A 24207-nucleotide genomic window follows, 5' to 3' on the forward strand; every position below is an offset into this window, starting at 1 on the left:
GGCAGTTCTTACGATCCACACAGCTCCACAAGGAAGCACCCTGGACGCCCCCCCACACCCAAGTTTATCTTGAGTCACAGTTAGACTCAAAGACCAGGCTCCAAACCTACCTCCCCCTACAAACATTCGCTCCCAGATGTCCCCCCCGTTGTTTGCCTCTGAGTTGTCCCTCTAAAGAGGCCGTTCCTTCCCTAGCCTCCTCCCTTCCTTTTACAAATGTTTGTTCTGTGTCAAAGACGTGCTCAGTCACTGGGGACACATCAGAGAGTAAGACGTAAGATTTCTGCCCTCATGGAGATCACAGTCTGTCTGGTGGGACTGATGTCACAATAAACACACACAAAAACCCTTTCGGGTCCTGGTAAATGATCTGAAGATAATAAAACAGGGAGACATATGGAAAGTGATGAGAAGGGGCTACTTGAGATGTATGAGTGTCCTATGGCTGCTGTAACAAATTACCACAAGCTCAATATTTTTAAACAACACATTTATTAGAGTTTTGGAGGTCAGAAGTCTAAAATGGGTGGCAGGTTCCTTCAGGAGGCTTCAGGAGAGAATCCATTTCCTTGTCTTTTCCAGCTTCTAGACGCTGCCAGAGTTCCATGGCTCGTGGTCCTGGATCACTCTGACCTCTGCTACCACTGTCACATCACCTTCTCTGTCTCCCTCTGACCCTCCTGCTTCCCTTTTATAAGGTCACTTGTGATTACCTTGGGGCCACCTGGATAATACAATATAACTCTACTTCATTTTCATTAACTTTAAAAAAATATATTTATTTATTTGGTTGCACCAGGTCTTAGTTGTGGCAGGCGGGTTCCTTAGTTGTGGCTTGCTGGCTCCTTACCTGTGGCATGCAAACTCTTAGTTGCAGCAGGTATGTGGGATCTAGTTCTCTGACCGGGGATCGAACCTGGGCCCCCTGCATTGGGAGCATGGAGTCTTAACCACTGCACCACCAGGCAAGTCCCCATTTTCATTAACTTAATGAAAGATCCTCAATCTTTAAGGATCCTCAAGATTGTTAAATTAATCACATCTGCAAAGTCCCTTGTGCTGTGTAAGGTATCACATTCACAGGTTCTGGGGATTAGGACATGGATATCTTTGGGGGGGAGTCTTTATTCTGCTTGCCCTAGATGAGGTGGTCAGGGAAGGCTTCTTGGAGGAGGTGACCTTGGAATTGAGACCTGAGTGAAATGTACCGAGAAGCTCCTGGATTGAGAAAATCCTTCAGAGCCTGGCTGTGTTTTCCCCTCCTCGGAGCTTCCCAGACAAACTCATGTCCCATTGGTGTCCACCCACAGTGGGGCTCACATCTGGGCAGCTTTTGAGGTGAACCAAACTGAACTGAACTGAATGGATTCATCATTCCATCCCAGGTGGAACACCCACCACCCCTGCCCTGACTCCCCCAGCCCCGTCTCTTTCTCTGGTCCAGCCCTTACCCCGTGTGTGGCAGTGGGGATGCACTGTGTGTGTGTGTCCTGGTCTGTCCTCTCCTCACAGGGTCTCATGTGGATCTGTTAAAAGAAGGAAGAGTCCTCATTCTAGTGACAATGATCCTTTTCTAATTAAACAATTTTAAAAATCTCATATTCACAGTTCACAAAACATTGCACTGTGTCAAAGGAGGCAGGCAGTACATCCCCATTTCACAGACTGAGAAACTGAGGCTCAGAGAGGCAAAGTCACTTGTCCAAGGTTGCCCAGCAACTCGGCAGCAGTGAACCCAGGCCAGTCAGGTCCCATCCACACTTAGGTGGATGTCAAGGGCACAGCCCCTCTTCGGGGGTGCAGGGAACCCCCACTACTTGCTCAGGGTCACGGAGGCAACGGCGGGGAGACTCCAGGCGCTTGATTCCCCATAGTCAGTGAGGTCCAGAGCAGCCACCTGGATGCAGTACTTGGCTTGGGGCCTCACAGCCTTGAGGGTGAAGGATGTGCCTTCAATTGGTCCCACCTGAAAGCAGAAGGAAGTCTGGGTCAGTGGAAACAAGGAAGCTATGTGATCAAGCCTTCCGTCCCCATGTTCGGGCTGCTGCTCTAAGACTCAGGCACCAATGTCAATCCTCATCAGCATGCCCTCTGCGGCCCCTGTACATCTTCGGACATCTTAAACATCTTGCTGAGCAGGGAGAGCCCGCCCCTCCCTGGCCAGCCAATTCTTGGTCGACCAGGAGCATGCCTTTCATATAAAAACCAATCCACACCGAGTGCACACCCCCATCCATCCCCTCTCTGTACTGGTCACACACCAGCCCATATCCCCACCCTGCCCTAAATCACCCCAGGGCCAGATGCCAAGCAACTAGAGACCACCCTGCAGCCCAGAGCCCACTGGAATTACTCAAACTTGCTTACCCTAAGCTGTTCACCTGCCCCGCCTAGCCTTCCCCGAGGAAACCCCAATCCACCTCTGGCCTGGGCTCTCCCCTGGCTCCCACTTCAGCCTCCTGATGTCCCAAAGTTGCCCACATGGCCCTGCGTGGCGTGATGTGTCCTCTTTTCTGGGGAAATGTAATAAATTCTTCTTTCGATGGCCTTGACCTTTCCATGTCCTCACTCAGGCACCTCCACAGATTAAAATCCCTGGGCACCCATGAGACACCCTCTCAGCTCTGCCTTTCTGGTTCTCCGCCCTGTCCCCTCTGTCCCCGCCACTCCACACTCTCCCTCCAACATCGGGGTCCCCCTCATCCTTGGCATGTCCCATGTCAGCCACCATCAGCAGCTTCCCAAGTTCAGGTCTGACTATGTCCCTCCTTCCTCTGCACAAGCTGTCCCCTAGGGCAGCCGGATGTGACACTTTACGTTTTAAATTTAGATTAATTATCATTGCACAATCTTGCGAATACACCAAAGTTACTGGCCTGTACACTTTAAAACAGAGAGCTTCGTGGCATGTAAACTGTCTCAATTTTAAAATTGTAAGCATTTACTAAATTAAATTAATGAATACTACATCAACTTTAAAAGCCCATTCCTCGACTCCTCACCAGGTTGCAACCGCTTGGCAGCCTCATGCGGCCCGAGGCTACCGTCTTGGACAGTGTGGATGTGGAACATTTCTACTGTTGCAGAAGGTTCTAAGGGACAGGATTGCAAAAGCCTAAACCCTGCAAAGACTCAGCTCCTCAGCCCAGCATCCAAGGCTGCCCAGGACACAACTGCCCTGCCCATATGCTCACTGACTGATACCCTGCCTTTATTTTTTAAGAGTGTAAAACAATATATTGGTGCTCTCGATTGAGGTGAAATTCACATGACGTAAAATTAACCATTCCAAGGTGGATAATCTAGTGGCATTTAGTACATTCACAGTGTTGGGCAACCACCACCACTATCTAGTTCCAGAACATTCCATCCTCCCAGAAAGACGACCCATCCCCATTAGCAGTCACCCCCTCTCCCTCCCCCAGCCCCTGACAACCACTGATCCAATCTCTGTCTCTGTGAATTTGCCTGTTCTGGACATTTCCCATCAATAGAATCACACACAGTGTGTCCTCCTGTGTCTGGCTTCTCTCACTGAGCATCGTGTTCTCAAGGGTCCATCCACGCTGTAGCGAGTGTCAGGGCTTCTCTCCTTTTCATGGCTGAGTGATGTTCCCGTGTGTGGAGGGACCACGTTGTGTTTATCCATCATCCGTTGATGGGCACTTGTGTTATTTCCACCTTTCGACCATTGTGAGTGGTGCTGCTGTGAACATTCGTGTACAAGCAATTGTTCGAGGCCCTGTTTTCAATTCTTTTGGGTAGATGTCCAGGAGTGGAACTGCTGGGCTGCATTCACATCGCACACCAGCACCCCAAGCTGTGACCCACACCCCACTGTACCTTTGCACATGCTCTTCCGTCTACCCGGGAACTGCCCTCCCCGTCACCTCACCCTCCTCACCTGGCGGAAGCGGGCAGCTCCGTGGCGCTTGTAGCGGATCCGGTACTTGAGTGAGAAGATCTCTGGGAAGGGCCAGGACCGGGGGGGTTCCCATTGCACCCAGAGCCGCTGCCCAGGGAGGGGGCTCAGGCGCACACCTTCTGGAGGGTCCGGTTTGACTGACGGACAAGCAGGAGACGGGGTCAGCGGAGGGCACATTCATTCATTCATTCAGCCAACCGACCAATAAATATTAATTGAGGGTCTGCTGAGTGTCCAGGGATGTTCTGGATACTAGGGACACAGTAGTCCTGTCACCTTGGAGCTCAATCCCCCCGGGAAGAAGATAAGACACAAAGGCAGATCCGAAGGTCATAAAAAGGAGGGAAGAAAGGTCAGGAGTGCAAGGAGGGTAGTGAGTTGCAATGTTTTTGGAGACATAACTCACATACCAGAGAATTCACCCTTTGGAAGTGTACAGTTCAGTGGTTTTAGTATATTCACAGTGTCACGCAACCATCACCACCATTTAATCCGGAACATTCCATCTCCCCAAAAGAAGCCCCATCCCCGTGAGCAGTCAGCCCCCCATTCCTCCCTCCCAAGCCCCTGACAACCACAAACCCAGTCTCTGTGTCTGTGGATTTGCCGGTTCTGGACATTTCCCATCAACGTAATCACACACTGTGTGTCCTTCTGTGTCTGGCTTCTCTCACTGAGCATTGTGTTCTCAGGGTCCATCCATGTGGTAGCGAGTGTCAGGGCTTCTCTCCTTTTTATGATTGAATAATATTCCGTTGTGGGGATGGACACATTTTGTGTATCCATTCATCAGTTAATGAGTATTTGTGTCGTTTCTAATTTCTGCCTATTATGGATAATGCTGCTACGAACATTCATGCACAAGTTTTTTTCTGCAAACGTGCTTTCCATTTTCTCTTAGATATATACCTAGAATTGGAATTGCTGGATTACATGGTAACATGTTTAGCTCTTTGAGGGACTGCCAGTCTGTTTTCTAATAACCGCCAGCAATGTATGATGGTTTGCAATTTTAAAAAATGCTTAGGGAGGACTCACTGAGGAGATGACATCTGAGTTGAGAGCTAAAGGAGGTGAGGGAGTGAACAGTGTGGAGACCTGGGGGAAGAGCCTTGCGGGCAGGGGGAACAGCACATGTAAAGGTCCTGGAGCAGGACTGTGCCTGGTGTGTTGGAAGAACAGCGAGGAGGCCCATGTGGCTGGAGCAGAGTGAGTGAGAGGGGGAGAGGGAGGAGGGGAGGGCAGGGAGGGGACAGAAACAGATGGTGGGAGCCCTGGAGGGCTGTAGGCAGGGCAACAATGGGACCTGACTCAGGTGCTCACAGGCGCCCTCTGGTGGCTTCTATGGGGAGGACAGATTGTGGGAAGGAGGGCAAGAGCCCAAGGGGGGGACCCGACTGGAGTGCTCACAGGCACCCTCTGCTGGCTGCTGCGGGGAGGACAGACTGCGGGCAAGAGGGCAGGAGCCCAAGATGGGACTTGACTTGAGTGCTCACAGGCGCCCTCTGGTGGCTGCTGTGAGGGCAGCAATAGGGGACCAGGATGGAGGGGCTGCCACTGGTCTAGGTGGGCGGTGATGCAGGTTGCACCAAGTAGGGGCTCAGGAGAGGGGAGAAGTGGGCGGATTCTTGCTGAATTGTGAAGATGGAGCCCACAGGATCCATGAGAGATGGACAGGATCTCATCCTGACAGGTGGGAGGTGGGCGTGTGTGTGTGTGGGAGGAGCAGAAGGGGGACCCTCCACACCCCCACCGCTGCCCCTACTCACTGATGTGCTCTGGGACGAACGGCACGAAGCTGCTGCTGACGCCCCGGGGGTGGACAGCCGTGATGTTGAGCACATAGGGCACCATGGAGAACATCTGGATGTCAGGGATGATACAGCTGGTGGCCTCTGGTGTCCGCTGGAGGCAGGGCCAGCTCTCCCCATGGGCTGCCACGCCAAGCCTGGACACCGAGTGTGCTGTGAGGGTCCCAGCACTTCCTGCTGGCCCCCTGTGTCCTGGACCCCAAGTAGGGACGGCAGGTGAGGAGTCCTGCTCTTGGCTGTGTGATCCTAGGGACCCCTCACTCCAACATCACAGAGCCCGGGGGACCCAGGGTCGGGGGTAAAACCCCACAGGGAGATGCTAGGGTTCGGATTCTAACACTTTCTGGGGGACTTCCCTGGCGGTCCCGTGGTTAAGAATCTGCCTTCCAATGCAAGGGATGCAGGTTTGATCCCTGGTCGGGGAACTAAGATCCCACATGACACGGGGCAACTAAGCCCATGCGCCACAACTGAGCCTGCGTGCTCTGGAGCCCATGTGCCACAACTAGAGAGAAGCCTGTGCACCACAGCGAAGAAGAACCTGCATGCCACAGCAAAGACCCAGCACAGCCAAGTAATAATAATAATACAGTTTTTAAAATAAATAAATAAAGCTTTCTGGAACGTCAACATTCCAGCCTTAGAATTCCAACATTCCAAAAAAAAAAAAAAGGCTGGAGCTCAGCACCATCCACAGAAACTTCCACAGCATCCAAAACGTTCTGCTTCTGCCCTTTGGATATGAAGCGCGGCTAATGCAACTGAGTGGGACTTTTTGATTTATATCATCTAATCTGAATGAAAAGTTTCCACCTATCAGAAAGTGTGGGAAAGTTCCTCAGAACAACTCAGGTGTGTGAATCTACTTTTCCAAACACAAATGTTATGAAATCTAATCAGAGATCAAGAATATCCGATTGGGGGACTTCCCTGGTGGTGCTGTGGTTAAGAATCCATCTGCCAATGCAGGGGACAGGGGTTCGAGCCCTGGTCCGGGAAGATCCCACATGCCACGGAGCAACTAAGCCCGTGTGCCACAACTACTGAGGCTGCATGCCACAACTACTGAAGACCATGCACCTAGAGCCCATGCTCCACAACAAGGGAAGCCATTGCAATGGGAAGCCCGCTCACCACAATGAAGAGTAGCCCCCGCTCACCACTAGGGAAAGCCGGCGGGCAGCAACGGGAAGACCCAAAGCAGCCAAAATTAATAAATAAATTTATTTGTTTTTAAAAAAGAATTTCTGATTGAATGTTTAGCATCTGAATTGAAATGTGACACATGTAAAGCACACATGGAATTCCATGACTTAGTATGACAAGACCGAATGCAAAATTTCTCATTAATTTTTAATGTATTGATTACATGTTGAATACTTTAGATAATCCTATTAAATGCTATGAAATCAATTTCTAGTATAAGTTTAAATATATGAATCGTATATAAGCATGTTAAAGTACATTGCATTCGATCATATTAAATGAAAAACATTTGGAATATTTAGATACTATTTAAATAAAATATTAAAGCCAATGTCACCCATTTCTTTTTCTTTTTTAAATGTGGCTTCTAGAAAATTTTACCCTCCACATGTGGCTCGCAGTACGTATTTTAGGGAGTATATTTCTAAGGGTTGGTGGTGCTCTAGAATTCTGAGGGGTTCAGGCTCTCACTAAGTCCCCAGCTACCCTGATCCTAGGGGGTCAGCCCAGATGTAAAATCCCCAGGAAGCCCTCCAGGCTCTCTGACCTGTATGTGGCAATGAAGGACGTGGGCCTGGAGGAGTTTGGAGCGGGCGGCAGGGTCCAGGAGCAATCCACTGCGATCGGGTACCTAGAGGCCTGGCACCGCACCCTGGGCTGGGTGACAGCTACTGGGGGGCCCGGAGAGAGAGGGAGAGCGTGAGCTTCTGATTCACCCAGGACCATCAAAGTCCTACCGTGGCTTGGCCCCCACCTCACTGCCAGCCAGTGCTGGGCACACATTAGGAGCCTAATAGAGGTTTGTGGAATAAATGAGTACATGAATGAAAGGCACCTACATCACCTCTCACTCTCGCTACAACCCACCAAAGCAGGAACTATTAGCCCATTTTCCAGATGGGGAAACTGAGGTTGAAGGTCCCCACAGAGGGGACCTAGGGTTGGTGGGGATTTCTGGGGGGAGGGAGATGCTTTACCGGACCCCCTCTTTGTGATGGTTTTGTTTTGAATCACATGAAATGAATGGATACAATTAAAATTTCTTTCTCTCCCACCCTCCCTTCCTCCAGGCTGTGGCTGCCACTTCCCGGTCCCTTTGGGGTAGCTCTTGCCCTCTCTGTGCCTCAGTTTCCCCCACCCATGCAATGGGATGGTAACCCCCTCCCATCAGTGGTCATACAGAAGGTGTGTGAGCTCCCACCCCACCCAGGATGTTCCACGGCAGACAAAGTCCAGTCCTCAGAGAGTGTCCCTCTGCCCTGGCTCCCCCTCCCCTCCCCGGGTCCCCACGTACCTTCTCTCCCGTAGCAAAGTGAGCAACCCACCCAGAAGGTGAGGGTGAGGACAAGTCTTGGGGCCATGGCTCAGGCGGGATCTGCTTTCAGAGGCTGGGGCAGGGAGCACCCTCGGCCAGGCAAGGGACTCAGGTCCCACCCAGCGGAAAGCCCAGCCCCCAGTCGAGGCCCCCTACTTCCCCTTCCCCTTCTGACTCACTGCCTGGTTCATGGGGCTCTGGAGGAGGAGCCCCCAGTCCCTTCCCCGACCACTCCCAGTCTCGGGTGCGGAAGGCCCCAAAGGTGGGGGCAGAAGGAGGAGGCCACGAAAGGGAGAAGTGGTGACCCTGTGGCCTTTCCCAGAAGAGCCTTCCTTCCGGCTGCAGGGAGGAGGAGGCACGCCGGGGAGGGCCATGATGACAGGGAAAAGACAGAGAGAGGCCAGGGCGGGGAGGAACGGACAGCAGCAGGCGCTGACAGAAGATGCCCATCACTCATCAGCCACAGAGATGGGGACCCCCACCCCCGCCAGCCACATTCCACGCTCCAGGCCACAGAGAGGCAGAAACCCAGGCTCTGGGAAGGTAGTCCCGAACCGTGGACATTCTCCAAGGGCCTGGGACGCCCGGGGACAGGCAGAGCCACTGCTGGATGCTGAGGAAACCTGGGGAACAGGCTGGACACGGAGCTGGAAAGAGCCAGGCACCCCCAGGGGATTTCAGGGGTTGGCCCAGGGGCAAAGAGGCTGTGGGAGGGTGTGGGACACTCCCACCAGGGCCGGGTTTAGGGTGAGGACAGTCAGGTAAGTCGTGCAGCCTCAGATGCCGTCTTCATTTGACATTTGCATATTTTATTCATCATGAACTTTTGGGAACCCCTTCTGACTTTTAAAAATAGTGCAGTAACTAGGGAATTCCCTGGCAGTCCAGTGGTTACGACTTTGCGCGTCCAAGGTAGGAGGCGCGGTTCAACCCCTGGTCTGGGAACTAAGATGCTGCGTGGCGTGGCCAAAAAATGAAAGAAAAAAGATATTGCGGTAACATAGTAACATAGTGTTCCTCTCGGGGACTGAGTCCTGCCTTGCTCTCCTCACCCTAATCCTCAATCCCCGCTCTGGGCCGCCCCTTCCCCGCTTCGCAGTGGGAGCCCAGCAATCAGGCCACACGACGCTTTCATCTTCTGCTCCGTGAGCTTTTATTCCTGGGGTGGCGTCTGATGATAAGACCAGACATGAGGGAGGGGACTCACAAATTCTCCGGCGCAGGGAAGGGTACACGGTCAGGGCCCGGGTCTAGACTGACCAGCGCATGCAGGGACCAGTGGGGCCGTGGAGGCAGTGAGGGATCATTGGGAAGAAGCCCGGCTGGTCTCCAAGTGCGGATGGTCAGCGCGTGAGTCTGGGAGCCCCGATTCGGGGCCTGGAAGGCGGAGGGCAGTGCTCTGACCTCAGCGGCCCTGGGCCTGGAGTCTTTGCATCTGCAGGATCTGACTCAGAATCCGCTGTACATCTTCATCCATCTGACCCTGGGGCAGGAGGTGGAGAGAAGCCGAGAGCGCCTGGGCGTTCCCCACCGCCCCCCACCCAGCTTCTCCATTCCCCTCCCCGATCCCCCGCCCCAGAGGCCATGAACCTCTTCCTTCGACCAGCGTCCCATTGTACAGATGGAGACATTGAGGCCCAGGGAGCAGCAGTGGCGCACCCAAAGCCAGGGTGACTCACCTGAATGGCGTAGAGGAGGTGGCTCCTATACAAGGCCACCACTGCACTGTGGTCCCTGGCAGCTTCCTGTGGGTGTGGGGAGGGTGCTCAGAAAAGCAGAACCCCCTCCAAGATATGCCAGAAAGCCCCCTTTGCACCCCGAGCCCCTAGTTTGATGGCAGGCGCCGGTGTGACTGTGCTGCTTGCTAAAATACTGAACTGTTTTCCTTCCACGCCTGGCCCATGTGCCCAGCCTCCTGCCTGCCCGTCACCCTCCGGGGAGCCCTGTGCCCAGCGGGTGGGCGAGGCTCTCACCTCCAGCTGCTCCCGTAGAGCCTTCACCTGACCGCGAAGGGCCTCCACCTCCGAGGAGCCTGGGGCTCCCGGCTGGTCCTTCAGTGCCTCCTTAAGACTGAAGACCTCCTTGGAGAGCTCTGTGATCTGAAGTGGGATCAGGGGAGGGTCAGCTAGCATGCTGAGCCCGGGGCTGGGGGCCTGCGACCTTTCCAGGCAAAGGACAGGCCTTGGAGGGAAAGCTGCATGCTAGAGGTTAGCAAACTCTGCCCTGCAGGCTGAGTCCGGCCCATCGGCTAAGAATGGTTTCCACATGTTAAATGGTTGAGGGGGAAGTCCGAAGAAGAATGACATTTCACGACATGTGCAAATGAAACCAAATTCACATTTCCATGGCCACACGTAAAATGTTACTGGCGCACGGCCAAGCCCATTCATTGTCACAGGGTCTACAGCTCCTGCATCAGCGGCAGAGCTGAGTGTCCTGGCCAAGTAAGGCCAAAAACATTGACCGTCTGGCCCTTTACAGAAAAACCCTGTGGATCTTGGAGTCCCGGGAAGTGAAAGCGGAGACAGACAGAACAGGAGGGCCGAAAGCAGCCTGGCCTGGTGGGGCTGGGTCAGACAGGCCAGGGTTTGGGTCCTTCTCTACCCTTTCCCTGCTGGAGATCTTGGGAAGATGACTTAAACCCTCTGAATCTCAGTTTCCTCATCTGTAAAGAGAATCACACTTCTCACCTTGGTAGGCTGCTGTGATTAAGTTTAAACTGTGTCAGCAAACAGCAGGCACTCAATAAATGCTGGGCTTTATTGTTATTTCTATAGATCAGAGGTTCTCAACCAGGGGAGATCCTGCCTCCCGGGGATGCCAGGCAATATCTGTGTTTGTCACCACTGGGGGTGCTCCTGATATCGAGTGCGTAGGGGCCTCGAATGCTGCTCCATACCCCACAGTGCCCGGGATGGTCCCCCACAAAGAATAACCTAGCCCCAAATGTCACTAGTGCTGAGGGGGAGGAACACTGCTACAAATAAACCATAATCCGTACCGCAATTTTATCTTCATTTTACAGAGGTGGGAACTGGGGCTCAGAGAGGTCAAGTGACTTGCCCAGGGTCACACAGCAGGTTGGGGCTGGGTTTCTCTGTGTGCTAAAGCACCTGGGGCTCTGGGGGTCACATCCACTGTCTAGTGAGGTGCTGTGTGACTTCAAGACACTCAGTTTGCCTCTTGGAGCCTCTGTTTGCTCATCTGGAAAATGGGCTGATTTCCCAAGCCTCTTTCAGTTGGGACATTCTTAGATTCCCTCCAACCTCTGTTGAGTGGGGGGCCCCCTGACTGAGCACAAGAAAAGGGGACCCACCTTCTTGTCCTTCTCCTTGGCGCTCTCCAGGGCCTCCTGGGCACGGCTCTGGGCCTGGCGTGCCCGCTCGGCCTCAGTACGTAGCCCCCGCAGCTGCTGCTCTGCGGTGGCCAGCTGGGCCTCGGCCGCGTGCCGTTCACTCTTCATGAATAGCGCCTCCCGCTGCACCTGCGGCCCAAACCCATGTGTGACCCTGAGGACGTCTGGACCCCAAAGATGCCTGGACACCAAAGATTCTGACCCTTCTATTTTGGTCTGAGGCTATTCAAGCCCGTTGGGTCTCAAGGAATTTGATTCAGGGAAGTTCTGGATTTCTTTGGGCACGATGAACATTCTGACTCTGCCAAGCTGTGTGTCCTTAGGCAAGTGACATAAGCTCTCTGTGTCTCAATTTGCTCATATGTAAAACGAGGATAATAAGAGCCTCCACATCACAGGGTGATTGTGAGGATAAAATGAGAAAATACATGGAATACACTTAGAATGGCGCTTGGCACACAGTAAGTGCTATCTTCAAGTTTGTGATGTTGTTTTTAGTGTTATTATTACATAATGAACGTTATTACCATTATTATTACAATATAGCCAATGTTCTTTTCTCTGCCAGTGGTGTGAAGGTTTGTAGATTTCTTACGAAATGAAGGAAAAACAGAAGAGTCTGGATGAAAAGCAAACAAATGCCCCAAAATTGATGACTGCATTTTCACAAAAATATCAAGATTGGAGCAGTGTTAGATTTGCAAAAATTGATCCTGGGGGGATCACTGGCCTTAAAAGAAATAAAAGGTCAGGGAAAATGGATAATAATTAGATGTTCCACTTAGTACAGACTGACTACACCTTAACAATTAAAAAAAACAACAACTAAGTCTGAATCAAATCAGACTTTCAAAATTTACCCACAAAAGAAGTGATCATGAAGGAAGGTAAAATTCAGAAAATAGGGCTTCCCTGGCGGTCCAGTGGTTAAGACTCCATGCTTCCACTGCATGGGGCACAGGTTAGATCCCTGGTCGGGGAACTAAGATCCCTGAAAGCAGTGCAGCCAAAAAAAAAAAAATAGAAGAGAATGTTCTTGGAAAAACAGTAATCCTGGCTGCAATTATTAATCACTTGTACCATCACTGTCCTAAGTAAAAGTAAACCATTTAATTCTCACGTGAGGACTAAGAACTATTATTAGCTCCATTATACAGGTGAGTAAACAGAGGCATGGAGAGAAAAACGCTTTCCTGATGACAACTAACAAATGTGGCTTTTTATTCACACATTTGTTATAACAGTTGCTAGGTTTCTTTGCGGGATGTATATATGTGTGTGTGTGTGTGTGTGTGTGTGTGTGTGTGTGTGTGTGTGTGTGTGTGTGTGTGTGTGTGTGTGTATTTAAGAAAAGAGATGGGGTCAAAAGATCCACCTTCAGGACTTCCCTGGTTGTCCAGTGGTTTAGAATCCTCCTTCCTCCACTGCAAGGGGTGTGGGTTCGACCCCTGGTCAGGGAACTAAGATCCCACATGCTGTGGGGCAACTAGGCCCGCATGCTCTAGAGCCCGTGTGTCACAACTAGAGAGCCCGTGCGCCACAACTACTGAGCCCGTGCACTGCAACGAAGATCCCACGTGCCGGGGACATCCCCCGTGGCACAGTGGTTAAGAATCCACCTGCCAATGCAGGGGACACAGGTTCGAGCCCTGGTCTGGGAGGACCCCACATGCCATGGAGCAGCTAAGCCTGTGTGCCACAGCTACTGAGCCTGCGCTCAGAGCCCACGAGCCACAGCTACTGAGCCCACACGCCTAGAGCCCGTGGTCCACAACGAGAAGCCACCACAATGAGAAGCCTATGCACCACAACGAAGAGTAGCCCCCTCTCACCGCAACTAGAGAAAGCCCATGTGCAGCAACAAAGACCCAACACAGCCAAAAATAAATAAATAGATAGATAAAAAGGAAGATGGCAGGCTTCCCTGGTGGCGCAGTGGTTGAGAGTCCGCCTGCCGATGCAGGGGACGCGGGTTCGTGCCCCGGTCCGGGAGGATCCCACATGCCGCGGAGCGGCTAGGCCCGTGAGCCGTGGTCGCTGAGCCTGCGCATCCGGAGCCTGTGCTCCGCAACGGGAGAGGCCACAACAGTGAGAGGCCCGCGTACCGCAACAAAAACAAAAACAAAAACAAAAAAGGAAGATGGCAAAAAGGGCTAACCATTAGAAAATATGATGGGGTCAAAATGACCAAAAGGTTTTTAAAAAGAAAACACCAGTTGAAACACCCAGGAGGTCAGAATGGCTGCAGGGTCAAAGGTCCACCTGGATATATCGCAGCGTCAAGTCTCTGCAGGACTGAAACCGATGGGGTCGAAACATCGCATGGCTGTGGGGTCAGAACAGACCACCAACTGGCTACTGGCTGTGCCCGATGAGGATCCCACCATGCTCACCTGGAAGACCTCGGCGCTGGTCTTCTCGTGGCGTCGCCCCAGCTCCTCGAGCTGCCCCTGCAGCCGGGCCACGTCGGCCTGCAGGGCATCCACGATGCGCTCGTGCTCCAGGCGGGCCACGCTGCCCACACGCTCGCGCTCCAGCTCTGCCCGCAGACGGGCGGCCTCCTTGCCCGTGGCCACCACCTCCTGCTCCAGGCTGGCCGCCCGTCCCCGCAACTCCAGGGCCTCCTCCTGCAGCCGGTGATGCTCCGAAGCTGGCACCACTGACTGGTGGAGCACCTCGGAGGCCTCACGCAATTCCGCCAGGCCCCGCCGAGCCTCCTCGCAGGCCGCGGCCAGCTCAGAAGCCCGGGCCTCAGCCACGTCCCGCGCCTGGCCCAGCTGGATGGCCGCGGCCCGCTGCTGCTCCCCGGCGGCTGTGGCCGTAGCCAGCTGCTCCCGTAGGGCCTGCACCTCCCGGCTCAGCTCCAGCCGCAACTCCTCCCGCTGGGCCAGCTCTGCCCGCAGGCCCCGAGCCTCCTCCTCGGCCAACAGCCGGCTGGCCTGGGCCTCGTCCAGCCGGGCCGAGGCCGCTTCCATCTCCCGGAGGCGGCAGTCCCGGTCTCGGAGGTCCTCCCGGGCCTGCTCCAGGGCGGCCCGCAGCTGGCCTGTGTCACCGCTGCTGACCCCGCCAGCCCCACCACCCTCGGCCTCCGCGGGCTCACACTTGCTGTGGGCCGCCTCCAGCTCGGCAGCACTGGGGTGCAAGGCAGGGCCTGTGGTGACCCTCGGGGTCGTGGCCTCCACTCCCATGGCCTCCGTTTTCACGGTCCCTGTGCCTGTGAGCTCTTCCTGCACAGCACCTGTTCCACTGGCCTTCCATTCTGGTTCCTCTGTTTTCATATTTGTGGACTCTGCTCCCATGGCCTCTGTTTCTAGGTTTCCTCCTTCTTCTAGAGTTTTCGCTTCTGTGACCTCAGCCCCTGTGGCCTTTGTTTCCAAGCGCTCGGTGCCCACACCCTCTGCTTCCGTGGCCTCAGCGTCCGTGGGTCTTGTTTCCGTGGCCTCCGCCACCATGGATGCTGCTTCCAAAGCTCTGGCTTCCGTGGTTTCTACTCCCGCAGCCTCCTCATCTGTGCTCTCGGCTCCATTAACTCTGGTTTCCGGAGCTGCAGTGCCGTCAAGCTCTGCTTCCACTGGCCCGTTTCTGGCGGCCTTGGCTCCCGGGCCGTTGCCCTCCCTAGGGGCTGCCTCCTCTTCTCCAGGGCCCTCCTGTGCTTCCTGCTGCCCCAGCGCCTGCAGGGCCTTGGCATGCTGCCTGCGGAGCTGGTCAAACTCAGCCCGGAGAGAGTCGTACAGCGCCAGAGGGATGACCTCGGCCAGACTGTCAGCCTCCATCTCGTCCTTCTCGAAGTGCTCCAGGATCTGGCGGGGGCAGGGCAGCCAGGCAAGAGCTGAAGTGGCCATGGGGGGCACAGGGCAGCCGTGCCACTTTCCCTGTCCACAAACTCAGCCACGTGCCCGCCCAACCCCCCGGGGAACAGCCCCTCAGGTCCTCAGGTCTGTCCCCACCCAACCCTCCCGGGGCCTCGGTTTCCCCACCTGGACCTTCTCCATCAGTTCCTGGTTCTGTCTGGTGAGCGTGGCCACCTGCTCCTGCAGCGAGGCCAAGAGATCCTGGGCCGATGGGCTTAGGTGCTTGGAGAGCAGCGCCTCAGCCCCTGGCAGGGGACACAGAGTCAGGCCCCAGGGTCCCTGGGCAGGCTGACTTTGGGGAGTGGAATAACTAACGGGGCGGGCCAAGCTCCCTCCCAGATGCAACCTCTCTCAATGCCTATGGGTCAAGGCTCCAACTCCTGGGGCCCCAGACACAACAGGTGGGGGAGGGCAGGGGGGAGCTCACCTGGTAAGTCGGGCAGCTCACCCTCCTCATCCTGCAGGGTGGCCACATCATAGCTGGTGTTCTCCCTCTCATTCTGGTGGGGGGGGGGTGATCAGGGTCCGGCTCGGGGTCTTGCCCTCCCTCCAGCCCCCATGTCTCCCCCAAGTTTGTGTCCATAACCCCAACAACTAGGGGTGTACGTGCCACCTGGTCACAGGGGACCAAGAGAGGGATGGGAGTGAGTCCTTGAAAGGGTGTGCCTGTGTGCGCGTACCTGCAACAGGGGTTCAGGGTCTGTGAGTCGGCGGTGAGCATGTGTGTGCATGTGTGGGCGTGCACAGTGGCCCCGGTCTCTCCTCTGTGAGTCCCCGTGACTGTGTGATTTTGCACTTGTGTTTTAGTCTGTGGTGTGTGACCGTTCTGTGTTTCTGTATGTGTGCACGTACGTGAACATGGTTGTGTACGTGTATCTGTTTGTGTAATTATGTATTTTGAGAAATACTTGTGTGCGTACATGTGTTTGTGGGTGTGTTGCCTCGGTGTGTGATTGAATGAGAAATACCTGCTGTGTGTGCCCAAGTATTTGTTGTGCCTGTGTGATTATACACCCACAGATGTGTTTGTTGTGTGTTCGCCTGTTGTATGTGTAAGACCACATGTATACACGCGTGGCTGTTCATCTCTGCACGTATGTCAGCGTGTGTGATTCTGTGTTTTAAAAGTGTCTATTATGTGTACCTGTTTGTACGTTTGTCTGTTCTGTGTTTGCATGTGTGTGAGACTATGCGTATCAGTGTGGCTATCACGCAGCTGCAGAAGAGAGGCCCTGCCCCCTGGTGGCCCCGCCCCTGGTGGCCAGCTATCACGCAGCTGCAGAAGAGAGGCCCTGGCCCCTGGTGGCCCCGCCCCTGGTGGCCCCACCCCTAGAAGCCCCACCCCTGCCCCGCTCCCCGCTGGGCCCACCTCCAGCAGGGACAGCCTGCTCTGCAAACTTTCCACCTCCCGTCCTAGACTCTCCTTCTCCTCCTGCCTCTCTGCCAGCAGCTGCTGTAGCTCTTGCACCTGCAGGGAGGCAGTGGGGGGGGGGGCTCAGTGGGCCTCTGGGGAAAACACTGGGCAGCTGGCCATCCAGCTTCCCCCCACCTTCCACCCTACCTGCCTCTCCAGCCTGTGGAGGGAGCTGGCCTCCGCCTCTGGCAGCTGACGGAAGAAAGGGGCCTGGGCTTGGATCTGGGCTGGGGGTCCTCCCTGGCCTACCTCCTGCTCAGTGGCCCTCCATCCCAACCACAGATGTCCTCTGGCCTATTTTGTGCCAGACCCCCTTTAGGGCCACTAATTCGTTTATTTATTCATTCACTCACTTACTCAAATATTCATCCATCCAGTAAATACTTATGAAGCATCTACTGTGAGCCAGGCACCATCAACCATGTCTGCCCTCGTGGGCTTACAGTCGAATGGGTGAATATGAATAAAATATATGGTACATCCAATAGCAGTAAGTGCTTTGAATAAAAATAAAGGGAACTGTGAAGTGAGTTGGGGTGTAACAATTTTAAATAATCTGGGTAGGGGAGGTGTCTTTGAGCAAAGACCTGAAGGAGATGAGGGAGGGAGTCATAGGGACATCTGGGAAAAGGTGTTTCTGGCAGAGGCCACAGCACGTGCAAAGGCCTGGGGGCAGCACCGTGCCTAGAGTGTTGGAGGAACACTGAGGAGGCCCGTGTGTATGGAGAGGGAGAAGAGGTAGGGTACCCCCAAAATGGTACCTGCTGCAGGCTTAGCCCAAGGCCCATGTCTCTGAGGCCCCTCACCTCCTGCTTCTTCCGTTCCTGGTTCTGCTCCAGGCCCCGGATCTTCTGCAGCAGGCGGCCCCTCTCCTGTCGCAGCCGCACGATCTCCTCATAGGCATCTTGATCATCCTGTCCCCCGACCCCGGGAACCCACCACCTTTACATGATGCCCAAGGACTGTACCCTCCCGTACCTGAGCCAGAGCTTTCTCCCCATCCTGCCTGGAGTCCCTCCATGCCTCCCCCCAAGGCCAGGGCATCTCTCACCGGCATCGGGATATTGGCAGGGGGCTGAGGTGCCTTTCGCTTCTTGGGGGCCCCTTGCTTTTCATGGCTGGACACAGAATTCTGGGGGGAGGGGTAGAGGGGGTACATGGGGGACATGCCAGCCTCCCACCCAAATAAACCAACACAGCCAACCCACTCTCTGTCACCAGCCCCAACTGTGCCCTCACTTCCTGTGTGATCTCGAGTGAGTCCCTGCCTCTCGCTGGTCCTCACTTATCCCAGCATAAAAGGGGGCAAGACCACATCTCCTGAGAGCTCTAAATCTTATGTTTTACCCTCTGCCCCTCTCCATGCCCTGGCACTTTCCCCAGCTAGACCCAATTGTTTACAATTCTTTCCCTATGGAGCTGAGATGCTGTAGTGCCGGAAGAGAGAAAGAGGCCAGACCTGATTCCTTCACTGATTGCACCAGCCCTCACCCATCTCAGTTCCCTCTACCATCCCACCCTAGCCCCCATGATTTGGCCCCATCCCCGCAGTGTTCTCACTGAGTCTTGAGAGTTATGCTGTGGGTGCTGCTGCCACTTGGTGGCAGCATACCCCGAAGGTAGCATTCTTCCCCAACCTGGTCCTTCCAGGTATTAACCCTGAGTCAAGGGTCCATCTCTTCCTTCTCTTCCCAGGGAGCCTGGGTCAAGGGGGAAGGTAGTGTGTGCACAGGGAAAGGGACTTGTTTGCTGCTTAGGGATCCATACCTGAGATGATGCCTCGCCTGAGTCATCCTCTGGGAGGGCAGGGGAGAGAGGGAAGCAGGGTCAGGCACTGTTCTAGGGATTCCATTCCTAGCCCTAGGAAGGGCATTAGTGAGCCCAGGGGACTTGAGAGGGCTCCCAATTCCCCCCAGAATCAGGACTTTTAAGGTAGGAATCAACCATTTTGACAGAATACTAATAGGAGGGGCTTTGAGACTCTCAAAAAGAGAAAACAGTGGCATCTCCAGGATGGGGCAAGTGGAAGGGCCAATTCTTAGGAAAGGTAAACATCCAAGAATATGGATGACCCAGGAAAACAGAGTTGACCCCTAGGCTATTCTAAAAGCTCTGGGGTTCCTCAAAACTGTCCTGAGTAGTGTGACGGGAGCAATGAAACCTCCTATAATACAAATAGGGATACCTTGAAACTATCCACAGTAGGGAGGGAGAGAAAGGGGTGACAAGAAATTACCTAGAAGATGGAGGAGGGTGCTCAAAATTGTTCAGAGGTGGGGTTTGCATACCGCTGGGTGGTGTGGGGCGCTGGGCGGCCTCCTGCAGGAGGTGTAGGATGAGTTTGTCCCCTGCCAGGGCGCCGTAGTGAGTAGCGTCCTGGCCCAGCGCATCAGTGATGCCCGGCTGGGCCCCACCCTGCAGAAGCACCTCCACTGTTTCGGGGCTGGCTCCCTCACAGGCCAGCATCAGGGCCGTCCTACCAGAAGAGGAGGCTACTGAGGGAGTGAGGACATTTTCAAACCACCACACCCTCCTCAACACCCAGGGTGGGTAAGGGGAGGAGGACAACTAGATCCCACACCCAGAGAGGTTAAGAGACTTGCCTAAGTCACACAGCACACAGCGGACTGGCTGAGAGGGGAGATGCTCACCTGCCCTGAAGGTCCTGGTCATTTGCGGCAGCCCCTTGCTGCAGGAGGAGGCGGCACAGATCTGTGTGACACATCTGAGCTGCTATGATGAGGGGTGTTGTACCCAGCTGGGGGAGGGGGGTTGGGAGCGGGATGAGACAAGGCATGAGAGAATGACTCTGGGCGGTGGGGAAGCCTATGAGGGCCCCCAAGCTTCCCTCCAAATCTTCATACTTTTCAAAGGGCGCCTGGGATGCTGCCACTTGGTGGCAGCGTACCTCAAATGCAGTATCTTTCCCCACAAGATCCCAAAGACTCACCCGATCTCGGGGATTCAGATGGGCCTTGGAGGAGCAGAGCATTTCTGAGCAGGAGATGCAGCCGCCAGCCGCTGGAAAAAGAGAGAAGGGTGGGTAGGAAGGGCATGGCTTTGATGTTTTCTGGGGGCCTTCTGCCTGAGTGTGATTCTTATCCTTTATTTCATGAGAAATTCCCACCTCCCCCAGAAGATCAGTGACAAAGAGATGACTCCTATTATACAGATGAAGAAACTGAGGCCCAGCCAGGCCCACGGTCACCCAGGGGGTCAGAGAAAGAGCCAGGAGGAGGACCCGGGTCTCCTAATTCCCAGTCCCAAGCTCCTTCCACATTCCACTGTGGGTCCCTCTTAGGGTGGAACGTTTCACTGATTTTCATGTATTTAACCCCTTTTGATTCAACCAGCATTTATTGTGTACCGACTATATACCAAACCCTCATACGAAGAGTGTTAATATTTACTAGAGAGATCAGACCTCCGCTGAGGTTGGGCAGGCTTCTTGGGGTTTGATCTGAGCTTGAGTTTTGATGGTGAAAGGGGGAGGGTAGAGGTCACTGCATGGACATGGACCCTGAGGCAGGGAGGAGCTTGGAAGGATTTGGTCATCAAGGAAGTAGGACAAGGTGTGTTATGTCCAGAGCCTCAAAGAGGGAAGGAAGGGTTTTGTGCAAGGAAGTGTTGCTGGAAAACCATTAAACTCTTGGATTTCCCTGGCGGTCCAGTGGTTAAGACTCCGCAATTCCACTGCAGGGGGCGCGGGTTCGATCCCTGGTGAGGGAACTAAGATCCCACGTGCTGTGCAGCATGGCCAAGAAGATAAAATAAGAAAAAAAGCTAAAAAAGAAAATCATCAAACTCTATGTGATTACCTGCTGTGTGCCCAAGGACTTATGGGGTTTTGTTTGCTGTTGTAATCCCATCGCTTAGAACCGAGCCTGGCACACAGCAGGTACTCAATATTTATTGAAAGAAAAAAAACCACGGAGCTTCCATAACGTGATCAAAGGCTTTGCCACCACTAGGTGGCAGCGTACTCCAACTGCAGGGAATGTTTCAACAGTGAATAAAACTCCAGAGCAAATGTATTCCACGCTCCCAAGAGGATAGACGGTTCTTGAGTCATCAAGTGAAAGACATTCCCGAATGTCATGGGCACGGTGGACAGACCCTGGCTCAGGTGGGTGGGTCCCTTCCCTCCCTTGGGAAAGGAATTTGGATTTGATGACTATGAAGGTTGCCTGGACCTTTGGCCTTCCTGAGATTCTCTAGGAGCTCCTTGAAGCAAATTATACTCTGGTCACCCTCTGATCGTCCTCACCCAGGCCCAGCATACAGTAGGCTGTGCTTCGGGGTCAGACGGCCTGGATCCTCCCCACTTTCTTGCTGATAAGCCTCAATCCCCTTGTCTGTCCAATGGTCATCGTCCATGGCTCAAAGGGTCAGAGGATAATGCAGAGCCCAGTGCCTGGCACACAGTAGGGGCTCCATGAGGAAGGAGGTAGAATGTTCTAGGCAGGTCCCCAGAGCCTTAGGTAGAATAATTCCCAAGCCTAGCACCCTCTGGGCCATGGTGGCCAGGGCGAGGCCAGGCTGCACCCACCTGCGTGATGCAGGGCCGTCCACCCACTACTGTCCACAGTATCCACCACGCAGGATGCCTGGGGGGGGGAGGCGTGTCATTGGAGGTGGAGCCATCCCTGTTTAGGAGCCATCCCTGTTGCCTAATTTCTCTAGGAACTGCCCCTCCTTGGGCTCTGCTGTATTTCAGCCTCCTTGCCTCCCCCCTTCTCCCCTCCCACCCACCTGCTCTGTGGAATCCACTTCTCACAGGCCCCCAAATGACTCTCTTGGCTTTTATGAAAATTGGTGAGAAAGAGGGATTAGCTGGGAGCCCAGGAGCAGCCGGGGGTTTGGGGAGAAGCTGGGCTCAGGAAATAGCTGGTATTGGGAGTATAACTTGGGTGTGGGAAGTAGCTGGACACTCAGGGAATATCTGGTTGTCCAAGGAGTAGCTGGGACTCAGGAGTAAAAGGGGCCAAGGAATATAAAGGATTCAGGGGATAACTGGGGGTTCAGTGAATTCCTGGAACTCAGGACTAGTCAGGGCAAGGGAGTATCTGGGGTTGGGAAGTATCTGAGGCAGGAAAGGACACGACCTGCAGTAGTTGCTTCAAGCACTGAGGGTGCCCATACTTGGCGGCCAGGTGGAGGGCGCTGTAACCTGCAAGGGAGAGAGAATGTACTAGAGCTTCAGATACTCAGGGAACTTCCAGTTGCCCCCCCCAAACCTGTGTCAACTACTTGTGATGACTCTAACAAGTCCCCAAACCCAGGTACTTCTCAAAACTGTGCTACTCCCTGGGACCAGAGGCTTTCCAAACCTCAGCTAGTAGGTGTCCCAGACAATCTCATCCCAGCTACACTCCACATCCATCCACTCCTCAAGCACTACTGTCCCCAGCTACTCCCCAGGTCGCCAGCTACTCCCCAGGTCCTCAGCTACTCCCTCGGTCCCCAGCTACTCCCCAGGTCCTCAGCTACTCCCCCAGTCCCCAGCTACTCCCCAGGTCACCAGCTTACTCCCTAGGTCCCAGCTACTCCCCAGGTCTCCAGCTACTCTATAAGCTCAACTACACCAAAGTGCCAGCTATGCCGCTTTCTTTGATACTCTACAAATTCCCAGTACCCATACATCCTGGCTCCTAAACTTGTTGCCCTGAAGCTTCAGATGTGGCTATGCCCCATGCCTAGCTATTCCGAGTCCCAATTACTCCCTCTGGCCATGCCTTCTATCGCAGTTATCCCTCAGGGCCCTAGTTAAGTCACACACCTAGATTCTCATTTTGTCTCAGCTACTCCCAGAGCTAACTCTAGAGCCCAGCTACTCCATGCACTTCAGATACTCCCCTCCAAAAAACTGTACTTGTTATTCTCACGCCCCCAGATGCTCCTCTGTTTCCATTACTTCCTCTGACTCAACCACTACCTGAGTCCCAGCTCTCCCTGATCCACAAGTTGACTCACTCTGTTTGCTGCTGGCCATGGTCTCCATCCTTGGGTACCACAGCCTGACTCGCCCCTGTGCCTCCCTGGGGGCACTGAAGAGAACCCCCCTTTTTCAGCAGGACATGGAGGCCATGAAGCAGGGCCTGGCTGGACCCTCAGGCTGGGCACCTGGTCTGAGTTCCTCTTCCCTCCCCCAGGGCCCGGCGGGTAGTTACCTGCCCCATCCGTGCTCATAACGTTGGCGCCGTGTGTCAGCATCACCTCTAGACAGCTGGCTGCACCCCTCATGGCCGCCAGGTGGAACCTGGAGGCCAGAGGTCAGGGGTCAGCTGCAGGGTGGCCACCCCTCAGCCATCACACCCCCAGGATGTGGGCACTCACGCGGACTTGCCCTCGGGGTCCAGCTTCGTGGGCACCAGCCCCTTGCGGGCAATGAGGGAGGCCACCCGTGCAGCATCATTGTTCTCCACGGCCTGCAGCAGCCGCTCGTCACTTTTGCCCCAGTCCTGGCTCTGCGGGGCACACCCAGGGGAACGTGGGACTGGCGGCCACTGCCCCTCCCCACTCCCCCAGCAGGGGCTCCGGGCTCTCACCGCCCGGCCTGGGCACTTGCCTGGCGCCTGCCTCTGGCTGCCGGCTTCGGGATGGGGCAGGGGCCGCAGGGTGGGCAGGAGCCAAGGTCAGTGGGGCTGAGCCGCAGCTGCCGGGGGGAGTGGTCCTGGGTTGGGGCCTGAGACAGCAACCCTCAAGCCTGGGTCCCCAGCATCTGCCCCCAGGTCCAGCTGTCATACACCATTCCACCATCGTACCATTAAACCATCCCCAGATCAGCCCCCAGCATCCTTCCAAAAAGTTGTCCCCCAAACCTAGGCTCCCAGCCCAGCCCTTAGTGAAAGCCACCTTTCCAATATCACCTCACCATATCCTTTTCTGAACTACCCTCCGAAGTCTTCCCATAGGAACCCCTAAAAAGGTTGCTTCAATGTCCCTCAGCACCACCCTCTCCCATCTATCCTTTGACTGCCTCTGAGATGCCACAATTGTCTCCCAAATGTCCCCATATCTGAAATGCATTCCAAAATGTCTTCTCCAAATTCCTGACATGTTCTCCAAAATCATCCCCCCAATAACCCCATCATCTGTCCCCAAAATGCCCTCCCCTAAAATCTTTCAGATGTCCTCCAAAATTGTTCTCCAAATGTCAGTATCTTTTCCCAGAAAAGATCACCCAAAACAGCATCCAAACTGTCCCCACAAATGATCCCATCCAAAACTGTTCCCCAAAACTGTCCCTCTACATGCCCTCTAAATGCTCCTGTGTCCCCATCTGTCCTCAAAACTGTCCCCACAAATGTCCCATCCATCCCCCCCAGTC

At 54.4% G+C, this 24207-nt stretch overlaps 2 protein-coding genes across 5 annotated transcripts in view; both read right to left on the minus strand.

Moving 5' to 3' along the window:
- Positions 1 to 495: 495 nt before the first annotated feature.
- EBI3 (Epstein-Barr virus induced 3) lies at positions 496 to 8531 on the minus strand. 4 transcript variants are annotated; one of them, XM_024745669.1, is made up of 6 exons: positions 8237 to 8531; positions 7490 to 7610; positions 5695 to 5873; positions 3905 to 4062; positions 851 to 1966; positions 496 to 724 (listed from the first exon to the last, which is right to left on the minus strand). In XM_024745669.1, the coding sequence occupies exons 1-5, from the start codon at positions 8301 to 8303 to the stop codon at positions 1814 to 1816; spliced, it is 678 nt and encodes a 225-aa protein (XP_024601437.1). In that variant the 5' UTR covers positions 8304 to 8531; the 3' UTR covers positions 496 to 724; positions 851 to 1813. The 4 variants fall into 4 exon arrangements, with proteins under 4 accessions (XP_024601437.1, XP_024601436.1, XP_024601435.1 ...); XM_024745668.1 differs by having other exon boundaries at positions 7490 to 7613; positions 8237 to 8528; XM_024745667.1 differs by lacking the exon at positions 8237 to 8531 and having other exon boundaries at positions 1452 to 1966; positions 7490 to 7764.
- An 877-nt stretch (positions 8532 to 9408) lies between these two features.
- The window catches only part of ANKRD24 (ankyrin repeat domain 24), a 25470-nt gene continuing 10671 nt past the window's right edge, over positions 9409 to 24207 (minus strand). The window contains exons 4-23 of the mRNA XM_024746048.1: positions 23446 to 23532; positions 23214 to 23344; positions 23048 to 23136; positions 21983 to 22047; positions 21427 to 21484; positions 19828 to 19898; positions 19529 to 19635; positions 19166 to 19353; positions 18645 to 18673; positions 17929 to 18009; positions 17684 to 17791; positions 17025 to 17069; positions 16833 to 16931; positions 15891 to 15963; positions 15590 to 15708; positions 14006 to 15412; positions 11574 to 11741; positions 10231 to 10356; positions 9937 to 10002; positions 9409 to 9740 (exon numbers count right to left, since the gene is read on the minus strand). Of these exons, the coding sequence (XP_024601816.1) occupies positions 9663 to 9740; positions 9937 to 10002; positions 10231 to 10356; positions 11574 to 11741; positions 14006 to 15412; positions 15590 to 15708; positions 15891 to 15963; positions 16833 to 16931; positions 17025 to 17069; positions 17684 to 17791; positions 17929 to 18009; positions 18645 to 18673; positions 19166 to 19353; positions 19529 to 19635; positions 19828 to 19898; positions 21427 to 21484; positions 21983 to 22047; positions 23048 to 23136; positions 23214 to 23344; positions 23446 to 23532 (3195 nt within the window). The 3' untranslated portion in view covers positions 9409 to 9662. The remainder of the gene's footprint in view (positions 9741 to 9936; positions 10003 to 10230; positions 10357 to 11573; positions 11742 to 14005; positions 15413 to 15589; positions 15709 to 15890; positions 15964 to 16832; positions 16932 to 17024; positions 17070 to 17683; positions 17792 to 17928; positions 18010 to 18644; positions 18674 to 19165; positions 19354 to 19528; positions 19636 to 19827; positions 19899 to 21426; positions 21485 to 21982; positions 22048 to 23047; positions 23137 to 23213; positions 23345 to 23445; positions 23533 to 24207) is intronic.

This window comes from Neophocaena asiaeorientalis, unplaced genomic scaffold (assembly GCF_003031525.2).
Source record: "Neophocaena asiaeorientalis asiaeorientalis breed wild unplaced genomic scaffold, Neophocaena_asiaeorientalis_V1.1 scaffold357, whole genome shotgun sequence".
Classification (NCBI taxonomy): Eukaryota; Metazoa; Chordata; class Mammalia; order Artiodactyla; family Phocoenidae; genus Neophocaena; species Neophocaena asiaeorientalis.

Coding starts and splice junctions, on each gene's coding strand:
- EBI3 (XM_024745667.1), bottom strand. CDS start 7,764: ATGTACTCATTTATTCCACAAACCTCTATTAGGCTCCTAATGTGTGCC. Junction 5,874..7,489: donor TCCTTCATTGCCACATACAG/GTCAGAGAGCCT, acceptor CTCGGTGTCCAG/GCTTGGCGTGGCAGCCCATG. Junction 4,063..5,694: donor GTTCGTCCCAGAGCACATCA/GTGAGTAGGGGC, acceptor CTTGTCCGTCAG/TCAAACCGGACCCTCCAGAA.